Source organism: Patella vulgata, chromosome 1 (genome assembly GCF_932274485.2).
Source record: "Patella vulgata chromosome 1, xgPatVulg1.2, whole genome shotgun sequence".
Taxonomy (NCBI): Eukaryota; Metazoa; Mollusca; class Gastropoda; family Patellidae; genus Patella; species Patella vulgata.
Genome location: NC_065879.2, coordinates 66421784 through 66440388, shown reverse-complemented (window position 1 = coordinate 66440388; position 18605 = coordinate 66421784). Strand labels below are relative to the sequence as shown.

At 36.1% G+C, this 18605-nt stretch overlaps 1 protein-coding gene across 5 annotated transcripts; it reads left to right on the top strand.

Annotated features, from left to right (window-relative positions):
• The first annotated feature begins 1244 nt into the window (after positions 1–1244).
• On the top strand, positions 1245–10539 carry LOC126832307 (uncharacterized). 5 transcript variants are annotated; one of them, XM_050563070.2, is made up of 3 exons: positions 1245–1376; positions 6065–7865; positions 8948–10539. In XM_050563070.2, the coding sequence occupies exons 2-3, from the start codon at positions 6705–6707 to the stop codon at positions 9548–9550; spliced, it is 1764 nt and encodes a 587-aa protein (XP_050419027.2). In that variant the 5' UTR covers positions 1245–1376; positions 6065–6704; the 3' UTR covers positions 9551–10539. The 5 variants fall into 5 exon arrangements, with proteins under 5 accessions (XP_050419027.2, XP_050419013.2, XP_050419019.2 ...); XM_050563056.2 differs by having other exon boundaries at positions 1285–1464; XM_050563062.2 differs by having other exon boundaries at positions 1289–1441.
• The last annotated feature ends 8066 nt before the right edge of the window (positions 10540–18605 follow it).

Here is an 18605-nt window from a genome sequence, read left to right as displayed (position 1 = left end):
ATATATGTTGGGTGAAAATAAATTTGTCAACATTCGCCACCCTCTGCCGACGATATAAATGGAATATGGTCAAAACAACTACCGCCACCTTTTATCAGGCATGTTGATGAGTTAATATAAAACCAATGTATAACTATTTTACACAAATACCAGTATTGTAATACACACCCTTAACAGGTTTTAATAGTTTTCATGTAGCGATGCGGAAAATCTTGACCGGTGAGTTTAGAGAAACACTGATCTATTTTTATACACGTCTAGTATTATTTCCAGTTGTCCTTAAACAATATGTATGGTGTACTATTTCGGCCAATCTGTTAACCATGAAAACGCGACTTGTATTTATTATATTTGATAATGTATCGATTTCTCTTACATAAACTTTATATAGGCAACAATCAATACCACGATAAATATTGATAATATTTATATGCGAATAATCTAGAAACGAGATGTATTACATATATTTAAATGGACACAACCCCACTGATTTGGGTTAACCGTGTCAGTAGTTTGGTTCTTTCCGTGGCATTATACACATTGGATAGTGTCCACGATCAGACAAAAATATATTGTCTATATGTAGGATCCAAATTTTCTGACATCTCTGTTTCTTTCTTTTAAAAGATGGAATGCTTCTTTATTTGAAAAAATTAAAATTAGACGTATTGTTTTTTGATTGAAATATTTTTTTCTTTTTTTTTAAAAATAGGAACAGGTAACAATAAAAGTCTTTTGACGTTATTAGGGAAATCATACGATTTTTGATGACCAATACACCGAAGGGTTGGAATCGTAATGGGCCATAATAGCGTGCCTTATTAATAGTTCCTGTGACTGCTATATAGATCAAATAGAGCGTATTAGTATAAGATTAGTATACAAGGTGTAAACAACTGTTTAGATACGGCTGTATGAAAATCTACAATACTGTAGTTTAGTGTATGAAAACAACCATTATATTCTTTGTCTGGTTATAGCTTAAAAAGTTACTCTTAACTTCATAATAATAATCACATGGTATGTATGAAATGAATGCAGTTCTTAACCGGTGTCTCATATTACATTCGTACTCTATCACTAAAATTCCATCTAGAAAAAGCGACGCAGTATTACAAAATGGGGCTTCATTTCTTTTCCGAACTAGAAAACCATAATATTATAATATCATTATAGACGTTTCTTTCCTTCACGACTTGGGCCTACATGTAACTTTCAAAAAAGCGATGTACAAAGTGGCTCATATAGAACACCATATTATAGAAGACTATGACGCGATTACTACAGAGTCTGAAGTTTTATCAACGATAGAGGCAAATAGCTGACTGTAGTTACCTACATATTTATACACAGTGAACTCATCTAACATTTAACAGGTGTTTATACTGTTACAGATTTTATATTGAAACATGTGGGAATATATTGAGGGTTTTTAGATAAGGTGTGTTTATGCTACTTATGCGAGTAAGTGTCTATATATTTATATATTTAAACAGAAGCTTGTTGAATATTTCGGGCTGTGTAGATTATTGAGGATTTTCTAGGCTTGTCAAGGTGTACTTTGCTACCGTTGTGAGTATAGTATTATCTTGTATAGAGTAGACTGCTAACAATGAAGTGTTGGACTTCGTAAACTTATATAGATTCATACATTTTATCATCACAACGGGTTATGTATTTATCCGGTGTTATTATAATATCATGCATGGGACAGGACAGGGTAGGCTACTATTATTTTAACTACCTGATCATACTACTTTATCGTGGAAAATCTGTTACTCTTGCATGTTTTCCTGGTTGGTAATCTGTCTGTGTTTACTATGCTTAGACTTGACTATTCCTTAGAATAGAAGGTACAATATTAAATAGTGATTGCATTTTATCGGACGTGTCTGAAAAGATTTATTTACATTTTTAGGAGTGTAAAGATATCGCTATAACGACCCAGAAATTTGTATTAAAGTTTACAACCAAGATTCCCTGAAATATTTATTGACAGAGAGATAGCTTGCTTTATGATCAGATGATGTTATTTACCCTGTAATTAACCATAATACTGCTGTTGTGAGGTAGTTCAGTCCAATAGGCGCCTGTTACGTGGAGAATATTTAAAACATAACATCTAGCTATTACTAATTATACTCGATTGTCTACCTAACAAAAATTAGTGAGTATTGCCACTGGTTTCTCACGTTGGTATTATTATATCTACTGAAAGAGAATCGGTTTCAGACGAGTTATTTGCACCTGAGTTAGAAATCGGAACAAACCAGTTATTTGATAATCTCACTTACGTACATGGATGTAACAGACTTTAGACATTATACTTAGTCATAGCTCAATGTTATTTTAGAAATATTTTCCACGTTACAGGCGCGTAGGCTGTGGTTCACTCCAGGTTTCGGGGGCGAGGGGACTCCATTCCACAGTAATCCCATTTTCATATCAATTTTAGTAATCGATTGCTTTAAAAAAAGTTAAAAAATTCAATTTAGGCAAAAATAAGTTGAAAGTTTGTTGATCTGTTGTGTTATTTTGATCGGTGAATTCTATAAGAATTATGTACAAAACAAAGCGACAGATCAAAGAGGGAGTGCCATTTTAAGTTATGTCCTCGGTAATGCAGGACCTGCGGGATGTATATGTAGACCCCCCCCCCCCCTACCCCCGGTCACCTAAAAACCCTGATCAGGTGGTTACAAATTGAAAGATAGTACAGTAATCATAAAGCTTGAAATCCATTAATACGAGCTGATAAATTAATAGTGGTGATTTAAAAGAAATATAAAATAAAAAAAGATTATTTTTTTATTGTGTCTTTGTGTAGCGGTTCAGAACAATCTATAGCTAACGTTATTTAGGTCGAAACATTTAATTTTATACCATCCATAATACGAGGTGACACATTAGTGTACCATCACCTGGTTTTATCACGGGAACATACATAAATAACTGTCATGACAAGTCGAGTGGTTTCTTCTTTCTTTAAATAATGCGAAGCTTTAAAAGCATTATATATACATGCATATATATATAAAAAACCTTATTGGGCTTGTTGATAAATTGTTGTCTCTATAATCCTTGAACTCTTTTGATCTGACAACCAGACGTTTTCAAAGCACACTTTGACCTATCAAAAAGCAAATGTGGTAATGTCAGAGAAATGTGGTTTATCGTTCTAAATATCATCATCAGAGATAGAGAGATATGTAGTCAGTGTGTATTTATATGTCTAGAAATAACGTGGTATATAAAACTATCGTTCATAGCTCATTGCATGTCGTATGCCCGCCTTCATTTTAACCTGGTTGGTGCACAGAAGAAGGACGTTAAACTCCATTTCACCCCATATTCCATACAATTGGCAATGGGGTAAAAATTGCCCGGACCGCGGTGTTTCCACCAACTTATTTGTCCAACTGTCAAGGTTTTTTTTACGTGCCCGGGCACGGGGACCGCGGTTTTTCGTCCCCCCGCCTTTACGAGTGGCTTATATATTCTACTGAATACATTAAAGGTCAAATTCGAGAAATCATTAAATACTATTATTTCAATCTTTTAGTACCAATATTCATTTCATTCGAATAAAACTTTTGAGTATATTTGGCCCATCCCCCCAAAAAAATAAAAATAAATAAATAAATAAATAGATAAATAGATAAATAAATAGATAAATAAATACATAAATAGATAACATGTTTATTGCGCCATTAAAATAGAAATGAAATGAAATGAAATGAAATGGGGTTTAACGTCCTACTGTTTTGCTCCGAACTGGGCTAATGAAGACGGCCATTAAAATAGCGTGTCCATGTAAGAGGAAAGTATGTAATAGGGATTGGGTAGAAATTATGAATGGTAGTTATAGGCTTCCAAAGATTGGTGCTATTATGTGTACCGCTCCAGTCTTATAAAATCTTTGCGTTGATTTAACATAATATTATTCAGGTAAGATTAATGTTAGTTGCATAGGCCTACTTTGTGAAAGATAATAATGATTTAAAAGAATGTCGAGGACTTATTACTCGTCTTCTTATTGAATGCAGACTTCAATGCATGTCCATAAACTAATACTAGTTAAGCATGCAAGTTTTTAATTTTAACAAATTACAGTAGAACGTTAAAAACCCCATTTAATTTTATTTCACAAATTAGTGTCACGGTAAATTAGTTACCGATTCATAATACCAAGCCTGGTCGGCATAATGATATTGAAAACGTTAGAGTTAGATGCATATTCATCTCCTTTTTGAATATAGACTTTATTTTCATATACAAAAAATACATGTTTTAAGATAATTAATATTTGCTATTTAATCATACAAGTTCGTAATGTATAAAATTATGTCACTTTTAATGTGTTAACATTTCATATTAGTTCTTTTGGCTTGTGGGGGGTTGGATGGCTGAATGGTTAGCGTGCGCGCGCTGTATCATAAAGTCTGTCATTGAGTCGACTGGCGTGGTTTCGAATCCCCGGTTGTACGTGGCAAGGAGTAGGATCGCCTGTCCATCCTCGTGGGTTTTCTCCGGGTCCTCCGGTTTCCTCCCACTGCTAAAGACCCCTACGCGCAAGCGAATTATGTAAATAAAAAATTAAACCATACGTTAGTCCCGAAATGACCTAGTTTGTTTGTCGAGTGGACGTTAAACCCCATTTCTCTCTCTCTCTCTTTTGGCTTGTACAATATTATTAACGTTAAATACATAGAAACTGAGATACTGGAGTGTAAGGATCGTAGTAGCATGATTAGAATCTTAATTACTTATAATTTATCGACTCTACAATAATTAAAATTAACTGGTATTTTAAAGTGGTTATTCGACTCTTTGATTAGTGGATTTCCCCTAATTGCAATATAAATTTCCTGTACATGTATTATAATATATTATGTGATCTATACATAAAATGACATGTACAATATTCCACGGGAATGACATGAATTCTATTTTTATTTTATATGTATAAAATCGATACGAGACAGTGTCTATTTATAGTGATCACGTTACACAATTATTGGAAATTCCATTATTGCTTAACTCCGTACCGTTTGTGCTATACTAAATATCATTTTCTAAAACAAGGATTAAAGTTGCCACATGTATGTATAAATTATACTATATTAGATTTAGGTTAAAACCAATTTAAGACACAACATTTACTACACTTCTTCATTGACTGGCGCACTGGTTCGTTTGTTTGGGCAAGGCGGAGTTCAATCCATCCATGTACGTAACCAAAGGGTCTCGTGTTTTCATCTAAACGACTAGACACGCATTTCCTTTCAGCAGTGGCGGAACCACCTCTGTTAGGTGAGAACCGGGCTTAACACATCCAGTTTGTTCTTCTCGGACCATCACACTACCACCACTGATAAGATTGGATAGGAAAGACATGTAGTTATAAGTCCACATCAACGCACAGATAAGAATTTTGCCCGGACAACGACTTTTCCCACTCTTCATTGCAGTCCAACTCAAGAGGGTTCTTTTAGGTGTATACGGGTGGATCTCGCGGTTTTCGAACCATCCGAACAATACTTGTCAACCCTAGGCAGTACCCTTGACAAATGGGAACAAGACCGGGGAATCGAATCAGGTGCATTCTAGTCTAAAAGCCCATTGTTCTTAGCGCTCGATTACCGTGTCACTCTGTTTATTTATCGGACGGTAAACTACTATTTCCGTTTAATATCGAAGTATAATATGTTCTTAGAGAAAATGATTCTAGAATAAAATTATAAGCTGATGTGGAAGTAGGAAGTTGTAAAAGTGAGATCAGTTTCTATTATTATTAACGCTAAAACAATATTCACTGTTTGTGGACACTTTCGCAGTAAAATAATAATATTAGCATTTCCGGAGAATTTTCAAGTTGACCGGCCTAGTTTCTTAAGGTCGTTTGTGTACATCCTTCTATATAAATATATATATCGTGTTGATTCGTTATTAAGATATATATTTATCTAACATATCTAATAGTTGTGCACCAGTCACTGATGTGTCGCCTATAGTAGGTGCAGTCCGTTTAATCTTTTAACTATGCTTATTTTGATTATTTCAGATTTGTTTGGGGCTGGTTCTGGAATCGCGACAAAGAGGTAAATTTCGTAGCATAGGGGAAAATTCTCAAATATACGAGGCTGTTACAGCGTAGGACTGTGGTAAACGGCTGATGTAGTTGTATCAGTACAATTGTTTTTTTTTGGAGTTCCGTGATTATTTTTAAAGTTTAGTTTCACATCCGTTTCTTGATCCCGGCGCCAACACAGTTACTTATATTCAAAGTTTCCTGTTGTTTAAATTGGTTGACATTGTGAATTATATTTTATGATTTACACGCACCGTTATAGTGCTCCATTTATACTGTGTGTTTAATATAAACATTAAAAGGTAAATTTATATTCTTAAGGATTGTAAGGCCTGCTGTGTTTCATGTTCGTTTCCTACCACAGACTTTTGTATTAGCAGTGTTATACGTGTATCATAACGCGTTACACTTCATTTACATTCATTAAAAGGACAAGTGAAGTATACCATCCCAAACGTATCTTGATCGAATCTTTATATACAGACATTTGATATTGAGACCGTCATGCACCCTGAGTTTGTACAAAGGTAGAAAAAGTATTTTCCATAGAAAAGAATTGTTGTTTGAAATTTTGATCACAGTTTTCCCGTTGTCGTTCAAATCAACAATCAAGATGGGTAACAAGTGCAGTAGTCGTAAACAGAAACCGAAATCAACCCACGAACTCAACATGGAAGCTCGTATGGAGCTGGTCAATACAAAGGAAAACGAAGTTAAATTCGACGATAACCTTTGTGCAAATGACTGTATGGATGCTTCGGTATCTAAAGAAAAAAATATTACTTTACGCCAAGCAGCTTTACGCAATCGGTCCATATCATGTCTTACAGAGACTGACCATCTAGCAATTGCCACAGATCCAAAGGATTTTGTATTTGATTTTGAAAATCTTGTTCTTGAAGGAGGAGGAAATAAAGGCCTGGCTTACTGTGGAGCTATAAAATACCTTCACGAAGTTGGGGTGATGAAAAACATCAAACGAATCGCGGGAGCTAGTGCGGGCGCCATGACAGCTGCTTTGATAACAGTAGGATATAATCCAGAAGAAATTGAGGATTTTTTGGGAAACAATATTTCTGACGTGTTCATAGATCACAGTTGTGGCTATTGCAGTCTTCTACCAAATCTCATTTCTGGATATGGGTGGAATCCTGGGAAAAAAATTTATAAGTGGTTTGGCGATAAAATGCGACTTAAGACGGGCAACCCGGATGTGACGTTTCAAGAAGTTTATCAACAATTCGGAATAGAGCTATGTGTTGTTGTAACAAACTTAAGTCTAATGACTACCGAGTATTGTCACCCGAAGACTACGCCCAATATGGCTGTACGCTTTGCTGTTAGAATGTCCATGGCCATTCCCGGCATGTTTAGTGCTACTAAATTCACGTCTTACGGCCAAACGGATGTATATGTTGATGGTGGCGTCCTCTGCAACTATCCCATTCATTGTTTTGATGGTTGGTATCTATCTATGGAACCGGGTAACAGTTTTATAGAAAAGTTACAACCATTAAGTGAATTGCCCCGTCTCTATGATAAAACAGAGCGATTCGGAACTTTTAATTCCAAGACTCTGGGTTTTTTATTATTTGCCGATAATGAAAGAGACATATTAAGATATAATTTAGAAAATAGAATTGGAGTTCTGCAGCCATTAAAACCATCTTCGTCAACCAAATTATTTGAAGAAAAATCAAAGAAGAAACAAATACAAGATAAACTTGCTGTCGAACATGGACGAGTCGTCAGAGCTGTTGATTCGTTTCTTAAGGTAAGAGTTTCGGTGATGTGTTTGTCCAAGGCGTAATCTGTAGAAATTGTTGCGATCCCACGCATGTCCGTGTCAAGGAGAATCGTCGCTTACCCATCCTTTAACCAAATGGTTCGCCCAGCTGCCAACGAATTATTGAAATAAAAACTATATATGCTCGTCCCGAAATAGCCTACAACTTTGTTGATTGTGTATGTGTGTGCTGTCCAGTCAAAATTTCCTTCACAGCACAACGCACAGCGTATGGGCCGTTTTATGAGCTGATGGTGGTTCTCTGTACAGTTATATATCCTCTCAATTTGTCTCTCGAATCATGTTAGAGGCCCTATGTCGGAGTAAAACAGGGAAAAATTATAGGTTCCTATAGGAATTTTTATGGCTGCGATTTTTCCCTCTGACTGGTAGATGCCCACGCATGAAAGCACAAGCTGACTACAGTTAATCTCATGAAATGAATGGGACAAATGCACCAATTAAGGATTACATCTGCAGCCGATAGATGGTAATTGTGTGTAATCCTGATGCTAATAGCTCTCAATTAAGAATATTTCAGCCAGTTGCTAGTTTTGTTAATGGCAGAATACGTCGGTATACATCACTGATAAGGGTCATTATGGTGACCACCCTGGCGTTGATGCTGACGTCATCTGCTGTTAATATAGCGAATAATTTGATGCCCATAACGTATGTATAGTCTCAAAAATCGCAGCTCGGGCTTGCTTATGTGAAAAGTTATAACAGTTTAAATAGTTATGGCTATTTGGCGACTATCTTGGATTTTTCCTTGACTTCATGCGTGTTTCATCTGGCGTTTTAGTTTAACAAAATGTTTGGCCCTAAAACCTAGATATAGATACCAAAATTGTCCCTTAACAGGAATAACAGAGGCGTTATGTCCAGTTATATGGAGTGTTGACCATCTCTTGAATTGTATACTTCCTTCTCATGATTAATAATGGCCACCCAATTAAGGGACATATAAACTCACACAGTATTATCCTTAATCGGCTGACAGACTAAACCTAATTGGTGTATAAAAATAGGACGTTAAACCTCATTTCATTTCATTTATATATTTTCAGGTACTCAAACGACATAACATAGATAACAATGACGATATAACACTAGAAGAATTAGAGAACGCCTTTAAAGATGAACAGCTGACAAAAGAAGAAAAGACTCTGTTATTTGGTAAAGATATCGATGTCCATGAAGCTTTTCAATTGTTGGATAACGATAAAAGTGGCCAGATTAAATACAGCGAGCTTATTCATTTTATCGAATCAACTGGTATATGTTTTCAGACCAGATTTTTAGGTTATCAGCGCAAGGACGTTAAAAACTTTGTGTCATTCCTTGATTCTCTGCAGTCAACTTTATTAACAAACGTTAAGAGGATTTATGTGGATGAGCGGGATATGGAGAGGACAGTGGGAATTAATACCGGCCATATTGGAACCACCGATTTTAAGTGTGAAGAAGCTGATCGCGAGTTCGTCGTTGCACGTGGTTATAATGCGACCAAATCGTACTTACAATATTGCGCTGCAACACGTGATCTTCCTAAATCTTCTCTCCCTAAGTCATGTTTGCCTGTAATAGCTGAAGCTACCAAACAAGATAATGACTTACCGTATGTTGACGCCAATAATGCTATTAACGAGACGACCCAATTTGTTCAGTAGAATTCAGTGATTCCCAATCTTTTCCCATTCGTGAACCCCTTTAACAAATCCCAGCCCATAAGGCATCTGTATGTATTTTATTCATTAAATTATATTAGGGACGTTCAGACTTCACATAACATATTCACATAAATCTTTGATAAACATGTGCCATATTAATCTGATAAAAATATTTAAAGTCATTCTGATAGAAACCAAGATGATCGCCATTCTGATAAAACCAAGATGATCACACCATTCCTATTAATGTGACCAAGCTACTGAAATGCATTGTCCGAATAACAATAATTTAATATTGAATTTTAATTAGCTATCTATTATTTCTCGAACCACCTCTTTTGCCGTGGAGGTCCTAAGGATCCCTTTGATTTTGCAGACCTCCCAGTTTATTTCACGTACCTGAAGACCAAAACATACCACAGATCATCATCGACCAACAGTTGAAACTGTGACTTTTTTTTAAGCTAGTCGATGATGTTAGTGTTACTGCTTGTAAATATCGTGTTCGCGCGATCAGAAATCTCGTACGTTCAAACTTGAATGCTAGATTTTAAACGCGATAAGCACTGTTGTTAGTGTTTTAAACTTTCGATTATACACCAACTTCACGATTTCACGATATGTGTTCATAGAATTAATATTATAGCCCACATTATTCACAACTTGTTATTTGGTGATCACCGTAATCACGATCAGTGATCACCAAAACAGAAGAAAGCAGAATACATATTAAATGATTATCATTCAACAATATAACAAGGATTCATTCGCTATGTTGATTTTATGAATATATTCGTCTTTTTAAATTGTATTGTGAATTTAGTATTGTACTAATAAAAGGTATACGTTCTAGTTTGGGATACGTTATGGCTGTTCCTAAGTTGTTTCTTCGGCTCAAAAAGCGTACTTTTTTGTATCGTGTTTTATGTTCTATTTTTGTATGGTAGTAATACTGAACCTGTACCGCTAAATAAAATAGTATTTTGTGCTGTATTGTTTGAAATGTTTCCCAGATAAATCACCAAAGGAAATAAATCACACTACTACTATGGAGATCTGTTTCTATATCCTACCACTACAGATATAATAGCTATATTTAAGATATCCTTATCCATAATCGAGGAATACGTTAACAGACCCCCCCCCCCCCATCCATTGCAGCTGTCCTAGTTATCTGTTTATTGTTAGAATATAAAAATGTAAAATGGGGTCGCCGTGGTTGTGTGGTTAGAGAACTGGTGCCTAGTTGGTGTCGTATATTTATCAAAGATTTCCTGCCAGTTATATTTCGGAAAAGTGGCGACCCTAAACAGGTAATTGTCGTATGTTAGACTTTAATGCTGTTTGTATATACATGCAAACTGACCCAGTCATCCAAATGCCGTTGTATTAAGCTGTCAATAATATTATAATCTCAATGTTGCAAAGACCGGTAGGTTTGGTTAGTTTTCTTCCTGTCTCTGCTGTTTATAAAATGTTACCGGACGCTGTTATGGTGTAATAGTGTTTTTGTATAAATCATGACTTACATCTATCCTGACTTGAACTGACCTTTACACTCGACCACGAGACACATGCACACAAGTTAAACATTATACCGTTTTTAGGGATAGTCTGTGGATTTAAAATTTACAAACGTGATCGGTTGCTCGCGAGGTTAAATTTCAAGAAAACGATTTATATCAAATTTCACCACAGAGATTGTAAAAAATATGTACAGATCCTTTGTTTAGTATTAAATCAATTCGTAATATCAATAAAATCAAAAATGTATTGGTGTAAGGGGTGCGTGTATAATGTGTGTACGTTCGCTGATCACGTTTCGTCGCCGCGATTCACCCCCAAATATGAGGTATCATATTAGCCAGCATGACCCCGTGAATGGTTTAGGTCATTGAATTTAGGCCCCTGCAGATTTGTGCTGCGCCCCGGGTGAACCACGCTTCCATGTCGCTCTCCACCCCCACAATGTGTATCAAATTAAACAGTTTGACCCCGTGAATGTTTTAGGTCATCGAATTTGGGCCCCGGCGAATTGGGCCTCGGGCGAATTTGGGCCCCGGGTTAAGCCGAGTATCCTGCAAGTATTAAATAAAATTCTTATTCGATCCCCACCAGATATAGGAACTTTTATATTTTGCGAATTAGAGAAAAGGGTTTTAAATTTAAATCCAATACTACTGTTTTAAACATAATCGCTTCTTCTCTTTTTTCAAAATAAATGCTACATACATAGTCACAATTTAAATTACATTCATTTTGATCCAACAATTTTTTAAATCGATTAAGTTATGACCACTTGATAAACAAACTTGAACAATTAATTATTAAAATAGATTCATCGTATCTTAAGTAATGACTGCTTAAGCTCACTGTGTCTCAGACAAAATAAAAATGACAGTTATTCTATCTTTGTTGTAGAAACCATTTCATTCTTCATTAGGTGTTTTTGTATACGCAGATATACATAATAACAACAGCTACATTGACATAAAATATATGTTTTTTTTTTAATTTTGAAATAAAAATGTGAAGAATATGGATTGTTGTGTCTGTAATATGAAATAAAATACATTAATCCATGAGTTAACGGTGCAATATATATATATATATATATATATATCTATTACGTATTTCCATGACAAACCCCCTTTGTTTTTTTAACACTAGTTATATAGTATCGTCGCCTCAATTGTATTAAAATGCTAATTTCTCAGGTAGGGGAGTTGGGATGGCCTAGTGGTCTAAAGTGTCACGTTTCGACCTCTATCTGACTGGTCACATCTAGCTTGCTGTTGTGGTTGCGATCCCTGGTGTGAGCGTATGTGGCTTGGAGATAGGGGCGCCTTCTCAGCCTCGTGGGTTTACTCCGGGCACTCAGGTTTACTCCCACAGGAAAGATCCCTGCGCGTGCACTAAGATAACACAAATGAAAATAAGACAACTTGTTTGCGATATCACCTTCGTTGGAAGCGGACGTTAATAACTGAGAACAACAACAAGGTAGAGGGCAATGGTTGTTCTATGAGTATGAAGCTGGCGCACCATGACCAAGCATGGTCGGGCTCGACCCAGTCTGGTCCTTCGTTGACAGTGGTATTGGACGCAGTACCTTACAATAAACACATGTACCTCTAATCCCTAGATCTTCTCACGGGCGTTAAAGATTCCCCGACAGAAGTCGACTCACTGACCTTATGACCCAGACATTAGAAACTTGATACACACTCTTATTTACAGATAAATTTGAAATATAGACAATCCCACAAAGTGACATCGCTGTAAACAAAATACAAGCTCTTTTAAAACAATGTTATTTTTAAGTATATTTTAATTCCTCTTATATTTTTGGGTGGTCTTTTCTACACACAAGATGTTAAAGAAACACTACCTCTTTAGGAGACACGCGGATATAATTTAACACCCACTTATCCGGACGAACCAGAATCAAACCCGGTAGTTTATATTTATTGAGTCAGAGTCACCGTGGCTCCTTATATTCTTGTAGATATACATCTTGCGTGTATTGACTACCACAACGGTTGCTTAGTATAGTCACAACCAATGTGGCTCCCTATGTCTTAGGTAGATGTACATTTCAAGTGTGTTGAATAGCAAAATCATCATCAGCCACTGTACTTGTTTCTTACCTTTCAGGTCGAGGAAGTTTCTTTGGATTTTCGAGCCTAGTTCCCTCATGTGGGGGGGGGGGGGATGAGCTAGACGTTCCGATGAAACAAATCCACCCGTGTACTCGTTGCTGTGTACTTAAAATTACCTTTGATTCCACAGATGAAGTGACAGTACATTGTCTCTTTAAGCCAAATATTTAACATATGGTTTTAATAGAATATTGGAACATGTATAATGGCGTCTTAATTCTATTCGAGTGCATTAAGTAAACATCTAGGGTATTATATATACTCGACATGACACGCCTAGATTATTTTATTCATATTGTTAGAGTTTGTTTACACGACTTTAAAACTCGGTAAACACAGGTTAACTTTTCAAGGGTTTGTATGAATAAAATACATATACACTCTTAAAGGAGCAGATCCGTTAGCCAGGAAACGTAAAGTGACTTATGAAAATATATATGCATATATGTTGCATATTTTTAACATTGGATGTGCTAGAAATAGATTGGATGCCAAATCAACCCTTGTCGCAATGTTTTAAGATTCATCAGATGTCGTATTTAAACAGACGTTCGTGGTGTTCAATTGATCCAGAGCACAGCTTTGCAATCATCATTCCACCAGTATTAGTTAAGGTTGGGGTTATTTTTATTATGATATGCTAGTTGGACTTGATACAAAATCTTGTAAAAAATGACAATTTTAGGATCAACGGCAGTATATTTTAAATCTCTAAATATTCCGTAAAATATAGATTATAAAAAATCTATTTTAAGAGATTTAAGATTTCCTGAACAAATAATAAACCAGGGCCTCGCTTATTCCGATCAAGTATGTAATTCCATTGGTTGTAGGACAACCCTTATACGATTAACTATTGGATATTAAATCAGTACCGGTAACTCTCTTCCGGGCAACATTTATAGGGCGCAGATGAAAACCGGAGAAAACCCACCAAAAATAAATAGTCGACACGTGGAGTCATGGACAGAACTCGCATAAAGAAACCTATGACGACTTCAGATAAGCTTTTGATAAGTGTTATAAATAGGATATTGATAATATTGTCCGTAAAATTAATTCGTAAGTACATGTAATTTAAATAATACAGTGCAAACAATGTATCTAACATTTGGTGCTCTGACAAGCGTTTAAACAAACAGATGGGGCAGCAAGGTTGTTCATGCAATTGTCGAATTACCGAAACTGAAAGTAGAATATTAGTACATTTCAACGTAACCAACATTCTTCTATGCCATACCAACAAGACAATAATACTAATGACCAATCAAACGTGAGAAAGGACTATAACTAGAAATAACTACATTCAAGGAAACTGATTGGAAACTAATAGTTTCTGTGTCCTGTTAAATTTGGAAGGAAGTTGCAATTACTGTCAGAACACTGAACTTCAACGGAAACTTGGCGTAATTATCTGTAAAATTATATTATGTCTAGAGTAGACACCATAACACGGGAAATGTCAACAATTGTATTGCATTTAAAATATAATACGAGCGTATTTTAATAAAGAACTGTTTATTTCATTTTTGGGATGGCCCAGTGAGTATGCCGCTGATTCACTAAAGAAGAGTATCTGGTTCGATTCTTGTGATGGACGAGAAAGTTCCACAAGCCTTATCAGGGTGGTTTTTCGTTATTAGTTTGAGGCCAAGGAACACGTTAGATTTCAGCAAATCGTTATGACTTTTGTTATTAAAATACACAACAGCATAGGCAGTTGATAGGGCACGGCATTAACAAAATAACGAAATCTAAGATGATTATCATGTTTTAGAATATATCTAAATGGACCTTTGTACCTTACACGCAACAAGAATAACCTTTTCTGACGGACCTCGGTTAATAAGAAAAATGCCGTTCGGATTTGACAGGAGTACACATTAACGTATACGTTATTGAACCTTTGAAGAATAATGTCCATTGGTTTAGTCTAAAAAAATCAAATCAAATCAAATCGAAGTATTGTGCAGGCGAAACATTAAGCATAATTCCATTTCTCCAAAGTGTTATTTCTCCTTTAATGCAAGTAGATATTATGATTTTCCTTTTGACGTTTACCTAATTCAAATCCTATTTCTTCAAAGCGATATTTCCTCTGTGATGCATGGTACATGCATGTTTCTATTTCGCTGTCACTAATTATGAGACATGTTTGCATAACTAGTTAAATTTTAACCCGACATCAACTTGTCCAAGTAGTTACATCAGTTCTTTTTACAATTAATTATATAAAATATGACCAATACTTGAAAGAAAACGAGCAATATTGTTATTTCTTTTTCTTTTAAAGAAGAGAACCCCGACGAAAAAGCAACATAAAAACTTAAATGAAGAACCTGTTCATGTTGAAACAACACGTTTAAAACTTGTACCAATGTATAAAAGGTAAATTTTAGTGTAATTATAGATGTTAAAATTTAGGTTTATTCTATTAAAGCCCCAGTGTGACGGACTGAGGGGTAATCTTTAGGTCGTAATTTAGCCGATTAAAGGGCCAATCTCGTATGGATAAAACCAGACTTTTACTTTATGAAAATAACGTATAGGTGAAATTTACCTTTCGCTATCAAGTACATCACTGTATAGACCTCCAAAGAAACGGCAATCGCGATTATCGGGTTACCCAACGAAACAATTGACCCGAAATCTTAAAAGGGTTACGTGTCCGGATAAGCAGTTTTGAAATTCACGTCCAAACGACTCAATATTATGAGCTGAAATTTTGAAATAAGGTACATTCCTCTGTATTCTGGTGCTTAAATTTGATACGTACACAGACTTTTAAATTTGAGACTGTACAAAACGGGGTAGTCCCATTAAAACAAACCTATAGGTTAGATATTCAGTAACAATATGAATTGTCAATAACTTTTATGGGCATTTGCACTTTTTGGTAAGATTAATTTTGTATTGTGTATGGTCTGAATATCTTTTCTGTGATATCGCGAAATAAGATTTAGAAATGCAAGTTTTACATATGGCAAACATCTGACGTGGTACTGGGCTGGAAAGAATACTTAAAAAACCCAACACAAACTTGTGACGTATATTTAGTTAAATTTTTAGCCGTTTTGTTTCCGTTCGTTTTAACTTTACACGGTCATATAAGTTTTGGTCGTTTTGGATTAGCGCCTTTTCGTCTATATCACTTTTAAACAAGCCGTTGCCATCTTTACGTTTCACTGAACCTCTTTCATACGCCTCTATTTAATTCGATTGGATCCAAATCTGAAAATTACCTATCGTTGCGATCTTGATTTTGAGTTCTTTAATAATTAATTGGTATACATTCAGGCTTGGATTTTCAAAAGTTTCTGAAAAATGTAAACAAACTATTCCCAAATTTTAGCCAACCATCGCTGAGTTTATTGACTGGAAATCCTAGTGGTACTTAGGGGTAATTGACCGACACCAACATAAATATACCGGAATCGACTGCAGCTTACCGGATCCGGTTAAATATTTACCGGAATCAGGTTAACTCACAATGCGTGATTTGCATTTTTCGGAAAATATCAAATCTCTCCAGACTTCATCCACGCTTCACCGGGCCGTAGCTAGCCCAAAAATTTTGGCGAGGTGTGGGGGGGGGGGGGGGGCTTGGGTGGCAAGGGCTTCTAGGGTCGCCAATAGGGTGCTCTTTGGAAAATAGGGTTTTTAGCACCTGATGAGGGGATTTATGAAAATGACGGAAAATTTCAATTTTGAGACTGAATTTGCAATATGATATTTTGATATTATAATATATGAGCAAAACGAAGAATTTGGAATCGGGTTGGATCAGTACGTGCGACTTGTTTGAATTTTGAAGATTATCACGTCGTTTTGGGCGCCCAATTGATTTGTAGGCGCCTAACCAATCTCACTCGGCAATATGGGCGCCCCGCCAATTATATTATAGGAGCCCATGATCTCCCTGTGGACGGCCCAACCCTCTCAGCATTATGGGCGCCCCTCCGGGATGAGGCACCCTATTGATTAAGTCGTGGGCGCCCAACCAATCTCACTCGGCATTATGCATTATGTGCAGCCCGACAATCATTATATTGTCATTATGCCCCCCCCCCCCAAAGATCACACAGCTTTGGACGCCCCCTCAATCAAGTTGTGTTAATCGTGTGATTCATTATGAGGGGGGGGGGGGTACCTCATATAACGACATGTTTGGCGAGGCATTCATAAAACCAATCTCGTCGTGGGCGTGCAAACCGTGTCACTCGGATTTATGGGCGCCGATTTTTTTTCCAGGGGGCGCTCACTCGACTCAGCCGATCTGATCTGTGCAACTGACCACCACAAGAGGAAACACTCATTAGGTGTCAGGAGGCATCGCTATACCTTACACTTTTTCAGAGCACGACACCATTATTTATTCAGAGCACGGTTTTCTTAATTTCGAAGCACGTTTGTGCTCCAAGGCACATTCTTTTAGGCCATGTACTGGGGTGAAAGACCAGAACGACAAGGCACTATTCCATATTGATGTGGCAACTTATTCCTTGCAAATCATCACAACAGCCAATGGTCGACGAGTCATTAGTACAGCAAAACCTCGGCTATACATTCCCAAATTGGTAGTGGGCAGGGGCAGATATAGAAATTGAGCCTTGTTCAGGTGGAACAGAAACGAATAATTCGCAGCTGAAAGTTTAAAAACGTGTAGGCCTAATGATCTGAATGCACGGGACTCCAATGCTAAGCAAAAACTTATCTCAAATTAATATAAAGCCTCTTGCCTCGTTCACATAATCGGCAATGGCCTGTGGATGGATTTCAGAATCTCAATTTACGTAGCATCTCAATTTACGTCTAACGCCAGCTTGTTCACAGCAAAATTACAGATTCAGTAAAAACAACGATGGTGAAATATTTTATTTTTAAACGATTTATTTTATTTGTAAACGATTTTTAACTACATCTATAAGTATATAATTGATTAAGAAACAAGATATAAGTTGGACCATATTAAACAATATCTTAAAATAAGTTGGTATAGATAAAAAAATATTAAATGAGGTTTCAAGCAAAAATCTTATTAAAAGTATATAATTCATTAATTTGGCCTGATGAATTATCGATTGGCCCACATTAAACAATATATTAAAATAAGTGGGTATAGATAAAAGATAAATGTGGTTACACATAAAAATCTCGACCCCACTACCACCCCCATATGTTTATTTGTCTAAAATTTCGAAATAATTTTGGTCCCATTAAAATTACCATAAATTGGTATGTTCCAAATTTAAGGAAAAGGGAAAATTTACAAATTTGGACTTGTAGCGTGACGGACCAACAGGCATAATAGATCTACCGCCCTCCACCCAATCACATGATGTTGGATAGTCGAAAATTTCGAAATAATTTTGATCCCGTTTAAATTCCCATAA